This window comes from Elephas maximus, chromosome 3 (assembly GCF_024166365.1).
Source record: "Elephas maximus indicus isolate mEleMax1 chromosome 3, mEleMax1 primary haplotype, whole genome shotgun sequence".
Lineage (NCBI taxonomy): Eukaryota > Metazoa > Chordata > Mammalia > Proboscidea > Elephantidae > Elephas > Elephas maximus.
Window position 1 is genome coordinate 173,835,145 of NC_064821.1, and position 20,583 is coordinate 173,855,727.

The window sequence follows — 20,583 nt, forward strand, 5'->3', positions numbered from 1 at the left end:
TGGAGTTCTCGCCTTCTTCACAAATTGTTGATTTGTGTTTGTCTTGTCTCATCAACTTTATGGTAAGCTCATAGATGACAGGTAGTGTCAGGTTTCCTTCAAGTCCCATGTCTTAGTCATCTAGTGCTGCCATAACAGAAATACCATAAGTGGATGGCTTTAACAAAGAGAAAATTTATTTCTTCACGGTAAAATAGGCTAAAAGTCCAAATTCAGGGCATCAGCTCAGGGGAAGGCTTTCTCTCTCTGTCAGCCTTCTCATCAATGTTCCCCAGGACTAGGAGCTTCTCTGCTCAGGGATTGCAGGTCCAAAGGATATGCTCTGCTCCCAGTGCTTCTTTCTTGGTGGCATGAGGTTCCCCTCTCTGCTTGCCTTTCCTTTTCCTTTTAAAAGGTGGTATAGGCCACGCCCTGGGGAAACTCCCTTTACATTGGATCAGGGATGTGACCTGTTTAAGGGTGGTGTCACAATCCCACCCTAATTCTCTTTAACATAAAACTACAATCATGAAATGGAGGACAACCACACAATATTGGGAATCATGGTCTAACCAAGTGGACACATATTTTGGGGGGACACAATTCAATCTATGACATTCCACCCTTTGGCCCCCGCAAAATCACATCCTTGCAACATGCAAAACATTCACCTCATCATATCATAGCAAAAGTCTTAACTCCAAGTCCAAAATCCAAAAATTCCTCTTCATCTGTGAAATCTAAAGTACAAGTTATCTGCTTCCAAAGGTACAATGGCAGAACAGACACAGGCTAGCTATTTCAATTACAAATGAGAGAAACAAGGAAAAAAAGGGATAACAGGTGCCAAGAAAGTGAGCAGAACACATTACATTAGTTCTCAAGGCTTCAAAAATAACCCTCTGTTCTCTGAGACAATTTACACAATGGCCCTGCCCTCCAAACCCTAGGTATTGGCCACACTCTCTGGATTCTGAATGGAAGCTCCTCGGTGCTAGGCTTCAGCTCTGCCTTCCAGGCCCACTGGGACAGCAACCCTGCTCCCTTGGCTTAGGCACACCATTCTCGTAATCCATCTGAGTGGCAGCTCTACCCTTTGAAACACCAGACGCTATAGCTCCACCCTTTGAAACCCCTGAGGTCATGGCCATACCTTTTGAGACTGAGGCAGCTCAGCTTCTTGTGTTTCTTTGTTTCTTCAGCTTCTGCTTCCTGGTTTCTTGGCCTCTCATCTCTTTGGGCCTCACACCCACATCTGCCCTGTGGAGGCAAGTGTTCCAAAGCTCTGTAGGTCTACCGATAAGTGCCTGGAGGCACCCTCCTCCACCAGGAAGCCTCCTGCACACAGGCACTCAGCTCCCTTTGCTTTGTGGGTGGGCTCCAGCACCCTGTTGCACTGGTCTCCTGGTTCTGCTGCTGCTGGTTCTCTGTCATTCACAGTTTTAAGACCACTTCCACATTTTAGGTATCTGTTAGACCAGCACCCCTCTCCTGGTACCAAATGTCTTAGGCTGAGTTCTCTAGAGAAGCAAAACCAGTAAAGCATATGAATATATATAGAGAGAGCTTTATATCAAGGAAACAGCTCCAGGGGGCTGTATGTGCTCTAAACCAGCATCCAGTATATGGTGCTGTTTCTCCCATAGCCAGGATTCATGGATCCAGGAATCAAGGGGTGGAAATGGGAGTGGCACCACTCACTATTACCCCTAGTGACCTACTTGCAAGACTTTTGCTTCCACATAAATTCACCATATTTTTCCCATGTGTTAGAAAATGCCTGGCACATAGTGGATGGTTAGTTTGTTGGCTGCATAACCAAATAAGCTGTATTACAAGCAAAGAAAAGTTTTTAATATGCTTATTAAATGTTTAACACGAGAGAAGTTTTATTCCTGTTGATAAGGTAATGGCAGATCATCATTTATATTGCTTCATGTTTTTGAGGCCACTGGGCTTTCCACTAAATGTCGCTTGTGACAACAATAGCAATAATAATAGAAATAGTAGCATCTAGCATTTATAAAATGTTTTTCATTTAATAAATAAATTTAACAAAATGTATACATACATGTTCTCATTTTAGCTTCAGAACAAATTTGAATGATAGGTATAACAGATACCAGCAAATTGTGAATCCTCTTACTTCTAGACCTGACCTACACTAGGGATGACAGATATAATTATTTGATTGCTGAGGAGACTAAAAAATAAAAATAATATATGCTAAAAGCCACACATGCAGTTTGTAAGAAATACAGGCCCAGATAACATATAGTTTAGCATTTTTCCACTTTTAATTTGCTATAGGTTTAACTGACTTTCCATTTCATTCAGTAGTTTCCTTGCAGTGTCACTGAAATTCAGTGATGGATGTATATTTAAAATTAGCCAATGTTGAATGAAATAAAGTGTAATATATGACAGATAAGAAAGTACTATCTTTCAGAGCCAAGCATTGTCTTGCTTTTATTGGTATTTTGAAAGTATTTATTCATTTCACTAGATAAAAGACTGTACGTGATTTGGAATATAAAGAATAAGACCTTGCTGTGATTTTAAATCCTTTTTGTTTGTTTTCATTCATTTTATGAGTACTGTATTGTATTCCTTAGGAATGGGTGAAATGCCCATTCTGAACAGTTATTTTTTTGTTAACTTGGATTTTGAAGGATCTGTTTGTTTTTTATTTCCTTGCCCTTTCAAATAACCAATAGCATAATTAGTATGTGATAGTGTTGAGAGAACAACTTGTAAAAAGAAGTAAGGATGTAGTATCATTTACTCAAAGATTATATGAATAAATAAAGTACTTTGTACTTTTACCTATTTGGCAGATCTAATTCTAAAATATAGGGTATTTAAAAAATAAATATTTGGGTTTTATTCCAGAAAATTTCATGTTTGTGAAAGGGAAAAAAACACACACACATGTAGTTTAATGAGACTCTTCAAGTTGTATCTTGAAGTATAAAACAATCTACCTCATTTTTAGATTTCAGATAAGACATTACTTGATTTAAAAATGAGTTCTCAGAATTGGGGACTTCAGAAGTGCTTGGGACTTGGCAAAAACAGCCTGGGTAGAGTATTCTGACATTCTTGAAAGTTTCGTTGGTAATTCTAAGAGCTTCATTTACGAAATAGTTTACTGAGTTAGGCACATGGTCCAGCTAAATCTATGACCTGTCCTGTGTATTGAGGATGGTGAGGGGTGGGGGCATGGTGGCTGCCTACCATCGTGTTGGTCTCATGAAGTTTGGGCTTTATTTCAAACAGCTGTTGGTCTCATTTGGGCTCTTGGATTTATGTATTTTTCTTCAGCCCTCCTGGGGAAATGATTCCTGTAAGGTTCATATGTGTTAAGTTAATAGCCTTTTATTCGTTTCAGAAATTTCTTCTAAATTATAAGGAATCCTTCTTCTAGATCTATTATTTGAAGATTCATCACAGTTATTTGTCTTACCCACGTAATTTTTATATTTTTAGAATTACCAAGTCTTAAATTGGAAAGCTGTTTGACTAGCATCTGATTTTAGGGGAGACAGTGGTTGTTGAAGTGATAATATGTAAATGGACTATGTCTTGAAAGGCCTCCCCAACCCCGCAATAGAGCTGCTTTTGCTGAGCTACACTTTGGTGTTATGTCCTTGGCTTATATTAAGAAAGGCTAGGTGAGAGAGGGAGATGGGGGTATTGCTTAAGTGGTATAGTGTGTTTGTTTCGGGTGATGAAAAAATTTAGAAATGGACATTGATCATTGTTGTGCAACATAGTCAATGTAGTTACATAGTCCCGTTCCGCGACCTTGGATTCCCCATTTCCATTCGTCCAGCTTTCCTGTTCCCTCCTGCCTTCTTGTCCTTGCCCCAGGGCTGGTGTGTCCATTTAATCTCATATATGTGGTTGAGCTGAGCTGTGTGTATTATTGTTTGTTTTATGGGCCTTGTTTTATCTTTGGCTAAAGGGTGAACCTCAGGAGTGACTTCAGTATTGAGTTAAAAGGTTGTTCCGGGGCCATACTCTTGAGGTTTCTTCAGTCTCTGTCAGACCAGCAAGTCTGATCTTTTTTGGTGAGTTTGAATTTTGTTCTACATTTTTCTTGATCTCTGTCCAGGACGCTCTATTGTGACCCCTGTCAGAGCAGTCAGTGGGGATAGCCCAGAACCATCTCGTTGTGCTGGACTCAGTCTAGTGGAGGCTGTCATAGTTGTGGTCCATTAGTGCTTTGGACTAATCTTTCCTTTTTTGTCTTTGGTTTTCTTCATATCTTGGCTTTTAAGACTCCAGACTACTAGTCATCAAAGGATGTAGAACATTTTCCTTGTAAACTATGTTATGCCAGTTGAGCTACCTGTCCCCTGAGACCATGGTTCCCAGCCCTCTAATCAATTATCTTTTAGTATACATTCTGTATAATCCACTGCTGTCGAGTTGATTCTGATTCACAGCGACCCTATAGGACAGAGTAGAACTGCCCCATAGAGTTTCCAAGTCTGTAAATCTTTACAGAAGCAGACTCCCTCATCTTTCTCCTAAGGAGCAGTTGGTGGATTCGAACCACTAACCTTTCAGTTAGCAGCTGAGTACATTAACCACTGTACCACCAGGGCTCCTTACATTTCATATACTAACTTTATTTTCATCTTTTATCTTTAATTTCCTTTCACAGTCCGTTAAGCTTCAACATATTTATTGAATGCTTGCTTATGCATGGCACTATTCATGATGCTAGAGGTACCAGTGATAAGCAAAATCTGACATAGCCCCTGGCCTCGTGGAGTTCATAATCTCTTGGAGAAGATAAAGACTAATCAAATAACCATACAAATAAATGTACAAAGGAAATTATGACAAGTGAGTGATGCTGTGAGACTCTAGAATGGAGGTTTCTCCTAATTTCTTTTTCTCTGTATGTTTTATAGCCTTTATAGTAACAGAGATTCATACGTACAGAGACACCCACATAAGTATACATATGTGCGTACATAAATTGCCTTGTAGTATACTTTTTAAAAATACATAAATTTTATTTTTTAGAGCAGTTTTGGGTTTACAGAAAAATTATGCAGAAAATATAAAAGGTTCCTTTTTATCCCTCTCTCCTCTGCACACAGTTTCTCCTTTCATTAATATCTCTCATTCCTGAGGTACATTAGTTAATGGTTAATGCTTTCAGCTGCTCTCCGAAAGGCAGAAGCTAGAGTCTACCTGGAGATACCTGAGAAGAAAGGCCTGGCAGTCTACTTCCAAAAAATCAGCCATTGAAAACCCTATGGGACACAGTTCTAGTCTGACATACAATGGGTTGCCTTGAGTCAGAATTGACTCAAAGGCAACCTGTTGGTTTATGGTCCCTCTTAGGGTTCGTAATTTGTGTTGTACAGTCCTGTGGGTTTTTAAAAAATCTGTAATGTCATATGTCCATTATTACAATATCATGCCCTAAAAATGCCCATGCTTCACCTGTACACCCTCCTCCCTTAAACCTCTGGCAACCACTGATTTTTTTTTTTTTACTATCTCTATAGTTTTGCTTTTTCCAGAATGTCATATAGTTGGAATCACATACTCTGTCACTTTTTCAGACTGGTTTCTTTCAGATAGAAGTATGCATTTCAGTTTATTACAAGTCTTTCCATGGCTTGATCATTTCTTTTTATTGTTAAGTCCTTCATTCTATGGATGTGCCGCAATTTATTTATCCATTCACCTATTGAAGGATATCTGGCATGCTCCCAATTTTTGGCAATTATGAATAAGCTGCTATAAATATTTGCGTGTAGGTTTTTATGTGGACATAAGTTTTGATCTCATTTGGGTAAATCCCTAGGAATGCAATTTCTAGATCATCTGGTAAGCTTATGTTTAGCTTTGTAAGAAACTGCCAGACTGTCTTCCAAAGTGGCTGTATCATTTTGCATTTCCACTGGCAATGAATGAGAGTTTTTGTTGCCCCGCATCCTCGCAAGCATTTGGTGTCACCGGCGTTTTGGATTTTAGCCATTCTGATAGGTGTGTAGTGGTATCTTGTTCTTTTGATTTGCATTTCCCTAATGACATATGTTGTTGAACATTTTTCATACGCTTACTTGCCATCTGTACTCCTTGGGTGAGGTTTCTGTTCAGATCTTTTGCCCTTTTTTTAATTATTTCTTTTCCCCTTATTGTTGAAATTTAAGAGTTCTTTTTATATTTTGGATACAAGTTTTTTTTTTTTCAATCAGATATGTGTTTTGCAAATATTTTCTCCCAGTTTGTGGCTTGAATTTTCAAAAGTTTTTAGTCTTAATGAAATTAAACTTACCAGTATTTTCTTCTATGAAAAAAATCCAAGGTCACCCAGGTTTTCTCCTATGTTATCTTCTAGAAGTTGTATAGTTTTACGTCTTGAGTTTAGGTCTGTGATCCATTTTGAATTAACTTTTATAAATTTAATTAATTAATTAATTTAAAAAGCTCTTTGTCTAGATTCATTCTTTTGCATGTGGAGGTCCAGTTCTCCAGCACCGTTCGTTGAGAAGATTATCCTTTCTCTATAGAATTTCCTTTGCTTATTGTCAAAGATCAGTTATCTGTATTTGTGTAGGTCATTTCTGGGCTTTCTGTTCTGTTCCAGTGATCTATTCGATTAGACCTTTGCCAATACCACACTCTTTTGATCACTGTAGATTTATGGTAAGTCTTGAAGTCAGGTAATGTCAGTCCTCTGGCTTTGTTCTTCTTCGGTATTGTGTTGGTTTTTCTGGGTCTTCTGCCTTTCCATATAAATGTTGGTATCAGTTTGTCAATATCCAGAAAATCCCTTGTTGGGATTTGACTGAGATTGGTTCAGTCTCTTATTACTTGTTGTCCTTAGTCAAGTTGCTCAACCTCTTTAAATTCATATTTATTATTGTGATCATTTCTGTTCTTTGTGTTCACTTATAGAGTAGATATAAGAAACAAATTGAGTATTGTATGTTTACTATGGAAACTTTCGAAAACACCGATAATTCTAAATGAAAAAAATGAAATTCATAATCCCTATGCCCATCGTTCACATTTTCACATATGTATATTAACAAGCAGTTATGTACATGTGTATGTCCGTATCTTTTTTTCCTTTTGATGTATGTTTCATATTAATGAGGATCATAGTATAGGTATAGTTTTGTAACAAGTTGTTCTGATATTGTAAATATCTTTCTCAATTTTTACAGTGCCCACTTTATCATTTCTAATTATTACATAGTATTCTATTGTGTAGCTGCACTATAATTTATCCATTTCTTTATTTCTTACTTAAATTAATTCTAATTTTAATTATTAATTAAATTAATTTCTTCTAATAAGCAGAATTACACATCAAAGGATTTGTCCTTTTTTAGGTTTTGAGTAGTCCTACAGTTTCACCTATATTTGGTGGTATACTTTTTCTTTTCTCTCATTTTTTTTCTAGTTTTATGAATGAAATAGTGTCTTGTTATTTAAATTTACTTTTATTTTGATTACTGGTAAATTTAAACATGCATCATGTATTTATCGATTTTATTTTTTATAAATTACCCTGTTCTTTGCCAGTTTTCCAATTGCAGTGTTCATTTTTTTCTTATACATTTTCAAGAGGACTTATATACTTTCAGAATGCTAATATTTTATTATATGCATTACAGATATTTTCCTACTTTTTCTTTTTTTTAACTGTTTTTTATCTAAGGAAAATATTATTTTTTTATGAAAATAAATCCAACCATGTTGTCTTTACTTTCGACCTTGAAAGATTCTATAAAAAGTCACATTTTCAAGAATTTTTATATTTTATGTTTTTGTGTTTTGCTTTAATCAAATATTAAGCTTCTATCTAAATTTTATATTTAAATACAGAATATAAGCCCAGGAGGGCAGAGATTTTGTCCATCTTATTCCTTACTGCTAGCTGTATATATGGCACATCATAGGTATATAATGAATATTTGCCAAATAAGTCTTTAACCCCTGTCAATTTTATCTTGTTCAAAATATGTGATGGCAATGTAGCTTTCTTAATGTTTTCAGAAAGCTGGAAATGTATTTTTAAAAATATCTCTATAATATATCTTTTCCCTCCGTGTAGACTTTCTCCCAGTTTCTTTTCACCCAGTTAATTCTTGCTCATCTTTAGACCTCAGGTCAGCACTGTTTCTTCGGGGAAGTTTTTCTGTGATAATCCATTGACAAGGTCAAATTCTGCATTATAAATTCTGCTAGCACTATCTTTCTTTGTAGGACTTGTCACATCTGTAGTTTCATGATTGTTTGTGAAATTATTTAGATGTTTCCTTTCCTCACCAGCAGCAGAATGGGCAGGGATTTTTAGTGGTTTTGCTCATTTATTGTATCCCACTGCCTGGCAGATATTAGTATTAAATAAGTATTTTTTGAATGAATGAACGAACAAACGAACAAAATGCCACAACATTTGCATACTGAGTTCTTGCACATTTTTGGTCTTCTTCAAAACTTTCTTCTGTATTATCAGTCTTTCTGTTTTGTTACCAGATGCATACTGTTTTAATAACAGTACCTTTAAAAAACATTTTAATATTTCATAAGTTATGACTGCTCCCCCCGCCACTGCCTACAAAATTCATCTAAGTTTTCAAATTTTTTAATTTATACTTCCGGTTGAATTTTATAATCGTTTGTTAAGTTCAAAGAAATCTCCTGTCTATTCGTAAGTGTGTGTGTATATATGTGTGTGTGTTTTTTTTTTTTTTTTGGAAAGAAATCGTTTGAAATTTATAGGTTTATAAGTTAACTTTTGGGAAAGATAATGTGTTTGTAATAAAATAGTCTTTTTGTTCATGAATTTGGTATGTAGCCTTTATTTACTTGAATAATTTTTATTTCTCTCAGTTAATTTTTAAACCTTATTCATGCAGAACCCGAACATGGTATGCTAGGATTTTTCTTAGAAAATTTTGTACAGGAAAGAGTTGACATAGGAGGCTTGAGTTTAGAAGGGTATGCTTGCAGGGTGGCCCCTTGGCTGCTATCTGGGAGCTTGACTTTTGAAATGTTCTCTTTGATTCTAAATGATAACATTGTTTTGTGTGCTGGGAGTACTGAATTTCACTGTACTAGCCTGCCTGGACTGTGTGCACAAACAGTATGGCTTATTGTGCACACCCGCTTTCCTCAGGGGAGTTTCCGATGGTCGTGGCTGATCATGAAGGCAGAGTACCCTTGTGACCAGCTCCCAGTAGAAACCTTGGACTCTAAATCTTAAGCGACTTCGCTGGGCACAAACACTGCATACGTGTTATTCCATTTCACTGCTGGGGAAAGGAATGTGTTTGTGTGGCCCCTTATGAGAGGGGAAAGTTTGGAAGCCTACAGATGGACTTCTCCAGGTTCCACCTGATGTTTCTTTTTCCTTTGCTAATCACTGTAATAACATATAATCATGAACATAAATACCTCTAAGTCTTGTCTATCCTCCTAACAAATCACCAAAAGTGTGGCTGATTATGGACTCACAACAGTTTTTTGTTTTGACTATAGTGAGCACAATAGTTATTCCCATTAGACTTTCCAAGAAGTCAGAAAGGAAAAAGGTTTTGTTTTGTTTGTTTGTTTGTTTTTAATTGTACTTTAGATGAAGGTTAACAGAACAAACTAGTTTCTCATTAAACAGAACATATATTGTTTTATGATATTGGTTAACAGCCCCACGACACGTAAACACTCTCCGTTCTTGACCTTGGTTCTCTTTTACCAGCTTTCCTATTCCCTCCTGCCTTCTAGTCCTTGCCCCTGGGATGGTGTGCCCTTTTAGTCTTGTTTTGTTTTGTGGGCCTGTCTTATCTTTGGCTGAAGGGTGAACCTCAGGAGTGACTTCGTTACTGAGATAAAAGAGTGTCCGGGGGACATACTCTCGGGGCTTCTCCAGTCTCTGTCAGACCAATAAGTCCGGTCTTTTTTTGCTAGTTAGAATTTTGTTCTACGTTTTCCTCCAGCTCTGTCTGGGACCCTCTATTGCGATCCCTGTGAGAGCAGTTGGTGGTGGTAGCTGGGCACCATCTAGTTGTTTTCGACTTAGTTTGGTGGAGGCTGGGGTAGATGTGGTTCATTAGTCCTTTGGACTAATCTTTTCCTTGTATCTTTAGTTTTCTTCATTCCCCCTTACTCCCAAAGTGGTGAGACCAGTGTTGTGTCTTAGATGGACGCTCACAGGCTTTTAAGACCCCAGAAGCTACTCACCAAAGTAGAATGTAGGACATTTTCTTTATAAACTATGTTATGCCAGTTGAGCTAATTGTTCCCCGAGACCATGGTCCCCACAGCCCTCAGCCCAGCAATTCGTTCCCTCAGGGAGTTTGGATGTGTCTATGGACCTTCCATGACCTTACCTTGTACAAGTTGTGCCTGGCTTCCCCAGTATTGTGTACTGCCTTACCCTTCACCAAAGTTACCACTTATCTATTTTCTATTTAGTGTTTTTCCATCCCTGGTAACCATCAAAGATTGTTTATTTCTGTGTGTAAACCTTTTCATGAGTTTTTACAGTAGTGGTCTCTTACAATATTTGTCTTTTTGTGATTGACTTATTTCATTCAGCGTAATGCCCTCCAGATTCATGCATGTTATGAGATGCTTTGCAGATTCATCATTGTTCTTCATCATTGCTTAGTACTCCATTGTGTGTATGTGCCAGTTTGTTTATCCATTCATCTGTTGATGGGCATCAGGTTGTTTCCATCTTTTTGATGTTGTGAACAGTGCTGCAGTGAACATGGGTGTGCATGTCTATTCTGTGTCAATTCTTATTTCTCTAGGATATATTCCTAGGAGTGGGATTGCTGGGTCATATGGTATTTCTATTTCTAGCTTTCTAAGGAAGCGTTGTATCATTTTCCATAATGGTTGTATCATTTCGCATTCCCACTAGAGTGCATAAGAGTTCCAATCTTGCCTCAGCCTCTCCAACAGTTGTTATTTGCTGTTTTTTTGACTCCTGCCAGTAATGCTGGGGTGAGATGGTATCTCATTGCAGTTTTAATTTGCATTTCTCTAATGGCTAGAGATCACAAGCATTTCCTCATGTGTCTGTTGGTCACTTGAATGCCTTCTTTGTTGAAGTGCCTGTTCATTTCCTTTGCCCATTTTTAATTGGATTATTTGTCTTTTTATTGTAGAGGTGTTGGATTTTCTTGTAGATTTTAGAGATCATACCTTTGTCTAATCTGAAGCAGCCAAAAATTTTTTCCCAGTCTGTACGTTCTCTTTTTACTCTTTTGGTGAAGTCTTTTGATGAGCATATGTGTTTAACTTTTACAAGATCTCAGTTATCTAGCTTTTCTTCTGGAGTTTGTGTGTCGTTGGTTATGGTTTGTATCCTGCTAATGCTGTGTATTAGGGCCTTTAGTGTTGATCCTATTTTTTCTTCTATGAACTTCATAGTTTTTGGCTTTACATTTAGGTCTTTGATCCATTTTGAATTAGTTTTTGTATATGGTGTAAAGTATGGGTCCTATTTCATTTTTTTTGCAGATGGACATTCAGTTTTGCGAGCATGATTTGTTAAAAAAGACTGTCTTTTCCTCATTTGATGGATTTGAGCCCTTGTGGAAGATCAGGTGACTATAGGTAGATGGATTTACATCTGGGTTTTCAATTCTGTTCCTTTGGTCAATGTACCTGTCATGGCACCAGTACCAGACTGTTTTTTGTTTTTTAATTTTTTTATTGTACTTTAGATGAAGGTTTACAGAACAAACTAGTTGCTCATTAAACAGTATTTGTATTGTTTTATGACCTTGGTTAACAACCCCATGACATGTCAGCATTCTCCCTTCTTAACCTTGGGTTCCCTACTACCAGCTTTCCTGTTCCCTCCTGCCTTCTAGTCATTGCCCCTGGGCTGGTGTGCCCCTTTAGTCTCGGTTTATTTTATGGGCCTGTCCAATTTTTGGTTGAAGGGTGAAACTCAGGAGTGACTTCATTACTGAGCTGAAAGTGTGTCCGAGGGCCATACTCTCAGGGTTTCTCCAGTCTCAGTCTGGCCAGTAAGTCTGATCTTTCTTTTTGAGTTACAACTTTGTTACACATTTTTCCCCAGCTCTGTCTGGGACCCTCTATTGTGATCCCTGTCAGAGCAGTCAGTGGTGGTAGCTGGGTACTATCTAGTTGTAGAACCAGGCTGTTTTGACTACTGTAGGTGTATAGTACCTTCTGAGGTCAGGTAGTGCCGATCCTCCTACTTTATTCTTCTTCAGTAGTGCTTTACTTATTTGGGGCTCTTCCCTTTCTGTATAAAGTTAATGATTCATTTTTCCATCTCTTTAAAGAATGTCGTTGGTATTTGGATTGGAAGTGCATTGTATTTTTAAATTGCTTTGGGTAGAATTGTCATTTTCACAATGTTGAGTCTACCTATCCATGAGCATGGTATGTTTTTCCATTTATGTAGATTTCTTTTGGTTTCTTGCAGTAGTGTTTTGTAGTTTGGAAAAGAAGAAGTTTAAAGGAAATCCTTTACTTTTTTTAAACAAAGCCACCTTTAAGGATTCTCTTATTAGTTTCATTAGTTTTTAATTTCTTTTTAGGGGCTTTCCCAATTAGACAGTAACATCATCTCCAAATCATAATTTTATATACTTTTTTGCAACATTTATTCCTCACATTTATTTTTCTTATCATATTACATTGACTAGAGCTTCTGAAACAGTTTTGAATAATGTTGTTGACTTTGTTTAACTTTAATATGATTGTGTTAGTATTGTACATTAAATATGGTTTCTGTTTTCTTTAGTTTGATATTCTTTACAATAGTAAGGAGGTATCCCTCAACTTTTGATTTTAGAGTTCATCAGAAGCACATGATGCATTTTATTAAAGATCTTTTTGGCGTCTGTTGAAATACTTTTTTTTTCTTTATTTATCTGATAAATTGCCATGTATTTTGGAAAAACCTTATTAAAAAAGAAGCATGATGTAGTTTAAACTTCCTAAAAGTAATAGAATACTCATTTTAAATTATTTTAAAAAACTTGCTTTGGAAAAGAAGATTAATTTAAATATTATTGCTTTTAGTAATTTATTGCCTTAAGTAATAGAGGTGAATAGATGGATGTAAGAAGAGATGTATCCATCTTGTTGTATCATGGAGGATAAAATAATTTAATAAAACAATAAACAAAACATTATTTAGCTTTCTTTTAAGCTATGAGTTGAAATAACTAGATGGCAGTGGGTTGTTTTGGTTAATTTTATCTGATATATGTTTGCCACAGTGTGTATTTTCTGAATTTCAGCTACATGTACACACATAGATGTGTGTGTATACATATTTATCTTTCTGTATATTTTTGATACACTGAGAAGCCTGCCACATTCAGGCATGTTTTGTGAAGCATTGACTTCTGCTTCTAGCTCTCTTACCTTTACTTTCAATGTAATATGATGAAATAAACTATTTTTGTATGTTTTTGATAATTATCACAATGCCCATACTGGTGACATTTGAATGCTGAGAGGGCATGATGTCATAAATCAATTCTCATCTTATTTCCACTCTAACTGGGCATGGTTGTTATAGATTATTTCATTTTGCTAGTGTTTACTTCCTTTATTCCAAAACTATATTACTAAAGTGATACTGGGCTTAAAAGACTATGGTTAAAATAGAAATAGGGAAAGTGCTATTAAAAACACCTTTTTTTTTTTAAATAATGACTAGATTACTAAGTACGCTGTCATACTACTGAAATACATTCACATCTCAGTGCCATTATAGCCCTTATAATCCATTATAAGGCATTATAGTCCTTATTAAAAAATTAAGTGTTATTTTCTCAGAAAGGTAAGAGGAATAGATAAGCAAAACATTTAATAGAAATTCGGTTAATCATATTTTTCTTCATTTTGTTTTTCCTATGAGAAATGAAATTTTTTTGACTTAGTAGAAATGTCTTTATCTCTCTACTTCCTCCTTCTTTCCCTCTGATAATGTAGCAGAGGCAGTCTTCTGAAAATAAGTGAGGTAAAGACTCCAGTCAAAGCATATTTTCTTGATATGTATCAATCTTAAATATCTAGCAGTTAATTTTCCTGGTAAAATGTTGGATGAGGTTAAAGAAGAGACTGAGTTAAGAAGACATGGCCCTGTGCTCAGGCACCAACCACACAGACCAGAGGGGAGGTGAACATGCAAACCCACACTTTTAGTAGTGTATGGTGATTTCTTTTAGGGGTTGTTCAAAGTTAATGGACACCTAGGAGGACTGTTTAAGGTGGCATCAGGGAGTCAAAGGGCTTGTTATAAAGGCTGTCAAATTTAAAGTGTCACTCACACCCCCTCGTCTGGTAATATTACTATAAAAATGTTAAGGCACCCTTATCTTTAACAATTTTTCATCTTTAAGCACTTTGCTGTTAACCAAAAGGTTGGCAGTTTGAATCCACCAGCTGCCCCTTGGAAACCCTATGGGGCAGTTCTACTCTGTCCTACAGAGTCGCTATGAGTCAGAATCAACTCTACAGCAACGGGCTTGGTTTTTTAAAAAATCTTTACAGAAGCAGACTGCCACATCTTTCTTCCTCAGAGTGGCTGGTAGGGTTCCTACCACCGACCATTTGGTTAGAAGCTGAGCACTTAAGCACTGCACCACCAGGGCTCACTTAATACATAGATAGTGGTATTTGTTGATTTTTTTACTTATTCAACAACATTTACTTAACACATATTCTGTAGGAGACGCCGTTTTAGGCTCTGGAAATGTAAACATGGATAGCATAGAACCAGTTTTCTGGTAGTGGGACGCAGACAGTACACGGTTATAATACAGTGTAGTGCTATACTAAAAAAAAATATTTAAAAAGCTGTTGTCAAGTCAGTTTTGACTCATGCAACCCCATGTACTTCAGAGTAGAACTGTACTCCACAGGGTTTTCAATGACTGTGATCTTTCAGAAGATCACCAGGCCTTTCTTTCAAGGCCCCTTTGGGAGGATTTGAACCACCAACCTTCCAGTTAGTGGAATGCTTAACCATGTGCACCACCCAGGGACTCCAGTCTTATACTAACCCATTGCCATAGAGTCAATTTCAACTCATACCAATTCTATAGGATAGAGTAAAACTGCCCCATAGAGTTTTCAAGGAGCACGTGATGGATTCGAACTGCTGGCCTTTTGGTTAGCAGCTGTAACTCAACCACTATGTCACCAGGGTTTCCAGACTTATAAATTTTTTTAAATTTTTTTTTTTTTTAGAGGGCTGAAAATGTGCACTGGGAGCTCAGATGAGATGATAATCATGTCACAGGGACTCACAGAAGATTTTATCGAAGGACTTATATTTTGAATGTGGTTTTAAATGAGTAATCAGGTAAATTAGGAGCTGGGAGTTAGGAGAAACATTTTAGGCAGAGTGAATAGACTACAAAATCATAGAGTTGTGGTAGAGAAGAGTATGTTTTGGAAATGCGAAAAGATCTCTGTGTCTACAGTGTATGGATTGTGAGTGTTTGGGAATGGAAGAGACATGAGAGAGGAAGCTGGAGTGAGAGCATAAAACACTGTGCCATTGCAAGATTCTTTAACATTGTCCCATGGGCAAAAGGAACCAGCAGATGTCTTCCAGGAAAGAAATGACATAATTATCGTTTTATTTTTGAAGGTAATTCTGGGGAGAGTGTGGAAGATGTCCTTAAATAGGGAGAGAAAGTAGGAGATGGAATCATTAGGAAAGGTCACTGTCCCAGTTAAGTTGAGAGATATCGAGGGCTTGAATTAGGTATGAAAAGAGAGATTGGAACCTGAATTTTTGGTGAGATGTTTTTAAGGCTGAATGAATAAAAAATGGTCATGATTTCAAAGAAGGAGAAATTGGAGCAGAGGAGAGGTTAAGAGTAGATGAATTTGTAGGGGATATGAGGAAGATAGAAAAATTCATTGTGTCTCTGGAGTTTCTAGCTTGGAAAGTGAGGTGAATGGTAATGTATTGAGATCAGAAATTAATTAAGATCCAGAATGTTAGGAAAGGTGTGGATCTGAGTTTTGTCTGTGTTACATTTGAGATGTCTGAGAAGCAGTTAGAAAAACAGATCTTGAAAATGGAGAACCTGCCCAGCTAGAGGGAGACATGTGGTCCTCAGCTCAGAGATAGCAGTGAAGCCAGGTAAGAAGAGGGGACAATCTGAGGAGAACATATAAAAGTATAAGGGGCCCTTGGTGCAGCTTGGAAACTCTATGGGGAAGTTCTACTCTGTCCTAGAGGGTTGCTATGAGCTGGAATTGACTCGATGGCAATGGGTTTTGTTTGGTTTTTGTGTACTTTGGCCCTTGACAACCTCTTCTATCTCACCTCCTACATCTCCCATCTGCGCTCATTGGGTTACAGCTCAAGGAGACTTCCTTATGTTTCTACCTTAGGGCTTGCACACATGATAGGTAAAAAAAAAGAAAAAAAAATTTTTTTTCTTTTGGGTACTCAGTAAATATTTGTGAAATGAATGAATGGCACTGCCTCGTAGGTTTGTTGTGTGAAGGAAATGTGATAGTATATGAATTCTTCAACAACGTGCCTGGTGCATTACAAGTGTGTAACGAATGCCCCTTTTGATAACTTTTGTCCTTCTGTTTGCCCCAGTCCATATCTCTGCTGATGTTTCTCCATCTTCTGCTCTAATCTACCTTCTTAAGTCTTCCCATCCAGCCAATTAACCGTCTTAGGTTTCTGCATCCCTACAGGCTACAGGCCACATGTTGACATCTTTCTTCAGTTGGCACTTGGTTTGCCTTCATCTGATTCCCTGGATTTTTCACACACATCCTCTCCTGAGTAACCCCCTTTTTTATTGTGCTGAAATACTTGTGTATGGGGGTTCCTGGTCCCAAGGACTGAGCGCTTAACAACCTTCTTGTTGGAAATTTCCAGGAGAATAAGAATCCTTTGGAGACTCAGTCTCTAGCCTGCCAAGGAGCTCTTCACCATTCATAAAGCAGTATCCTGATCACTTCATCATTACGTGGCTTTAGAACCAGGGATCCATAAATTATAGCCAATGCTTATTGAACACCAACTCTGGATCAGGCTTTGTCCTAAGTACTTTACATACATCCCATCACTTTATGAGTTTGGTTTTATTAGTATTCTTGTTTTATACTTGCTAACTTACCCAAGGTCACACTGCTAGAAATTTGCAAGTTAGGATTTAAACCCAGGTGGACTAATTTCAGATACCTGCCCTCCACTATGCTTTTATATTCTGTAGTGCCTCAGTAGCAGCTCCAGGGTCATAGAGTTAACTTTAGCTCTTTGGTGTTTGATTTTAAATTTTTGAAGAATATGTCATTATAGTTTTTAAAAAGTTCCAACAGTTTCTCCCTTTCATTCTACCTTGGCACTCCCTTAAGGCAATGAATTTTTTTCTTTATCATAAAAATTTTTTTCTTTTCTTTTTTAACCTCTTTTAGTTTTATTGTGCTCGCCTCTCTTTTATTTATTTTTTTGGCCTCTGAAAAGTTTGCCCATTCCTCCGTAGTTGGTGAAAGTGTTAAATACAGATGCCCCAAAGGCTTTTTTTCAAAGGCTTAAATACAAATGATGTATATACGTAAGTACACCCCCCTTGACTGTCTCCAAGAGAATGGTGTTCCATCTGTGTCCCAGACCCACATCTAAAATTAATTAATTATGTTTTTTACCTGTATGGATCCAATTACATGAGTTTCTGCTTGAAGGAGGCCTACTTTTATTAAACTCTAGAATGATGAATTCTTCAAGTCCCTAGGACTGAAGCTATAATTTGACAATTCATATATGACTGTATCACCTTGCTGCTCAGAGACATATCAACAACAGCTCTTCCTGGCTGAGGGAATGGGTTTGATTCGCTTTTCAATGCATGGCTTTGTGGAAGCAAGAATCAAGTGTTTCCTGCACAATGTGAAGAGTTTTGTTTTTAGACCTTTTATCTTTTCTGTACTCCTGTCTTCCTAAAGGAATGCTAATTTTTAATCAGCAACATCAGAATGCCTCTATGGAAATGGCTGGGCTTTTCAGCATGCAGTGGGACGATTTCCTAAAGAGTGAGGTCACCAGAAGCACAGAGCAGAAAAATCCCAGATGGTACTAATATTTGATTTCATTTTTAGCACGCTCATATTCAGCAGATGGATTGGAAGGCTGACCTCTCTGACACTTCTGCATCACTGCGTGCTACTCCAATTGCCTTTGTGCATGTTTTTTCATAAGGCTTCTCCTGGTACCTCAGAGATTGATGCCTGGTCGCCTGCCTGTGTTATGCTTCATTACGCCCAGGCTTCGTGTGGTTGAGAGTTGCTCTATTCTATAAAAGGGGAAATCCTAGCTCATCAGTATCTCAAACTTCTCTTACAGTCTCTCAAATTGCTTATAACATCTTGGAGATCATCATCTTAGCTTTCTAGGTATACCTCTGATTTGTATCTATTTTTAACTTATCCTATTCTAATTTTTCTGCTCTCTTCTGTGACATGACTAAACTAATAATATATTTTTTAAAAATCCTCTAGAAGATGGCTAAATTTACCTCTTTGCAACATACCTACTAAAAAAAACACCCAGTGCTGATACCTACTAGACACAAAAATCTAATTATTTTAATGTAAACATTGCTGATTTTCCCCTTACGCTATAGCTTCTGTGATTAAGGGTACAGACCTAGGTTGGAGTTCTCGATTCTGCCATTTACTTTACTTTAGAGTAAGTTCCATTTACTTTAGGGTAAACCTCGGTTTCCTTGTTTGTAAAGTAGTGATATTATTAGTGCCCACCAGTTAGGGTTGCTGTAAAGATGAACGAAGGTAATGGATGTAATGTCACAGTATCTGGTACATCAGTAGTGCACAGGGATGTTAGTTTTTGGTATGCTTATTAAGTTTTTGTTGTATATGTGTATGTATAAATAAAGTATACCATATAAATAATAAAATAAATTTGTTTAGTTTTTATTTGGATTGTGAGGGAAGTAAACTGTCAAGGAGGAAGAGTCTTAAATGCCTACACTGATGCCCTGTGTTGTGGATTGAATTGTGTCCCCAAAAAATGTGTGTCAACTTGGCTGGGCCATGATTCCCAGTATTGTGTGATTGTCCACCATTTTGTCATCTGATGTGATTTTCCTATGAGTTGTAAATCCTATCTCTGTGATGAGGCAAGATTCGAGACAATTATGTTAATAAGGCAGGCCTCTATCTACGAGATTAGGTTGTATCTTGAGTCAGTCTCTTTTGAAATACAAAAGAAAGATGTGAGCAGAGAGACATGGGGGACCTCCTACAAGAATCAGGAGGTGAACGAGTCCTTTGGACCCGGGGTGCCTGTGCTGAGAAGCTTCTAGACTAGGGAAAGATTGATGACAAGGACCTTCCCCCAGAGCTGACAGAGAGAGAAAGCCTCCCACTAGAGCTTCCACCCTGTATTTGGACTTCTAGCCTACCGGGCTGTGAGAGAATAAACTTCTCTTTGTCAAAGCACTGGTAGTATTTCTGTTACAGTGGCAGTAGGTAACTAAGACACCTTGTTTCAAACTTTTTATGAAATCATTTTACTTATTTTTGTAGATTATGCCAGAACGCACACTGAACTCTGTGTTTACAGCACCCTCTTCCCCTTCCTCTCGCCCTCACCGGGTAGTTTATATTTCAGTGATAATGGTTAAAGAAGAGTGATGATCACGCAGCATGAATATCCAGCAAATATCAGTTTTTCTGTAGCCATTCTTTAAAGTTCTCTGGGAACACTTGATTCTGAAGAGGACTAGGTTGCTTCCGTCCTTACGTGTTGCTGGTTCGCACATAAGATTTTGATGCATATTTTAATGAATAGCATACTTTTGGCTTTAAAAAACATTGCATTCTTTAATGGCCTTTCTGCTTGAATCAGATCTCTAGTCAATGTCATTTTGCTGAATTTGGGTTTCAGATGACTACACTGCTGCTTTGTTGTGAAACTTTCTTTTTCCTTTTTATAGATCTAATATAAGGCCAGACTACGCAGACTCCAATTTCCACGACTTCAAGATGCACACCTTCACTCGGGTCACAGCCTGCAAAGTCTGCCAGATGCTCTTGAGGTAAGCTTGCTAGGCCCTGTTTTTCAGTTTTGAGGAACTGGTATAATTGAGAGCCTTTCCAGGCTTTTTAAAAATATCCCAGCCAAAATGCTCTGAAGTGGGGATATTGCCTTAAAAATTTGGATCCAGCAGATCTTTTCAGGCCTTGACCCTGAGCAGTCACTTTAGAACCTCCAGAAAGTTCTCTCCCTCTGCTGTAGAGTACTTTGAATAGCACTGTGATACCTTTTTTCCTTCTCGTACTAATGATTTCATATAGGCTGAATTTAACATCTTTTTAATACATCACTCTCTAATTTTACCTTTCAGAGGAACATTTTATCAAGGCTATTTATGTTTTAAGTGTGGCGCGAGAGCACACAAAGAATGTTTGGGAAGAGTAGACAATTGTGGCAGAGTTAATTCTGGTGGTAAGTCATGTTTATTGTTGTAATTCTGTTTTTAATTAGGCTATAAAACTTGCTAAACATCATTAAGGCCTAATTTACTCTTAATTTGTGTTTATTGTAACATATCTGCT

General features: G+C 37.4%; 1 protein-coding gene across 3 annotated transcripts in view; it reads left to right on the forward strand.

The window, feature by feature from the left end:
- VAV3 (vav guanine nucleotide exchange factor 3) overlaps positions 1–20,583 on the forward strand; it is a 419,739-nt gene that overhangs the window by 255,402 nt on the left and 143,754 nt on the right. For all 3 annotated transcript variants that reach the window (XM_049880207.1, XM_049880206.1, XM_049880209.1), the window contains 2 exons: positions 19,962–20,063; positions 20,373–20,473. In XM_049880207.1, the coding sequence (XP_049736164.1) occupies positions 19,962–20,063; positions 20,373–20,473 (203 nt within the window). The remainder of the gene's footprint in view (positions 1–19,961; positions 20,064–20,372; positions 20,474–20,583) is intronic.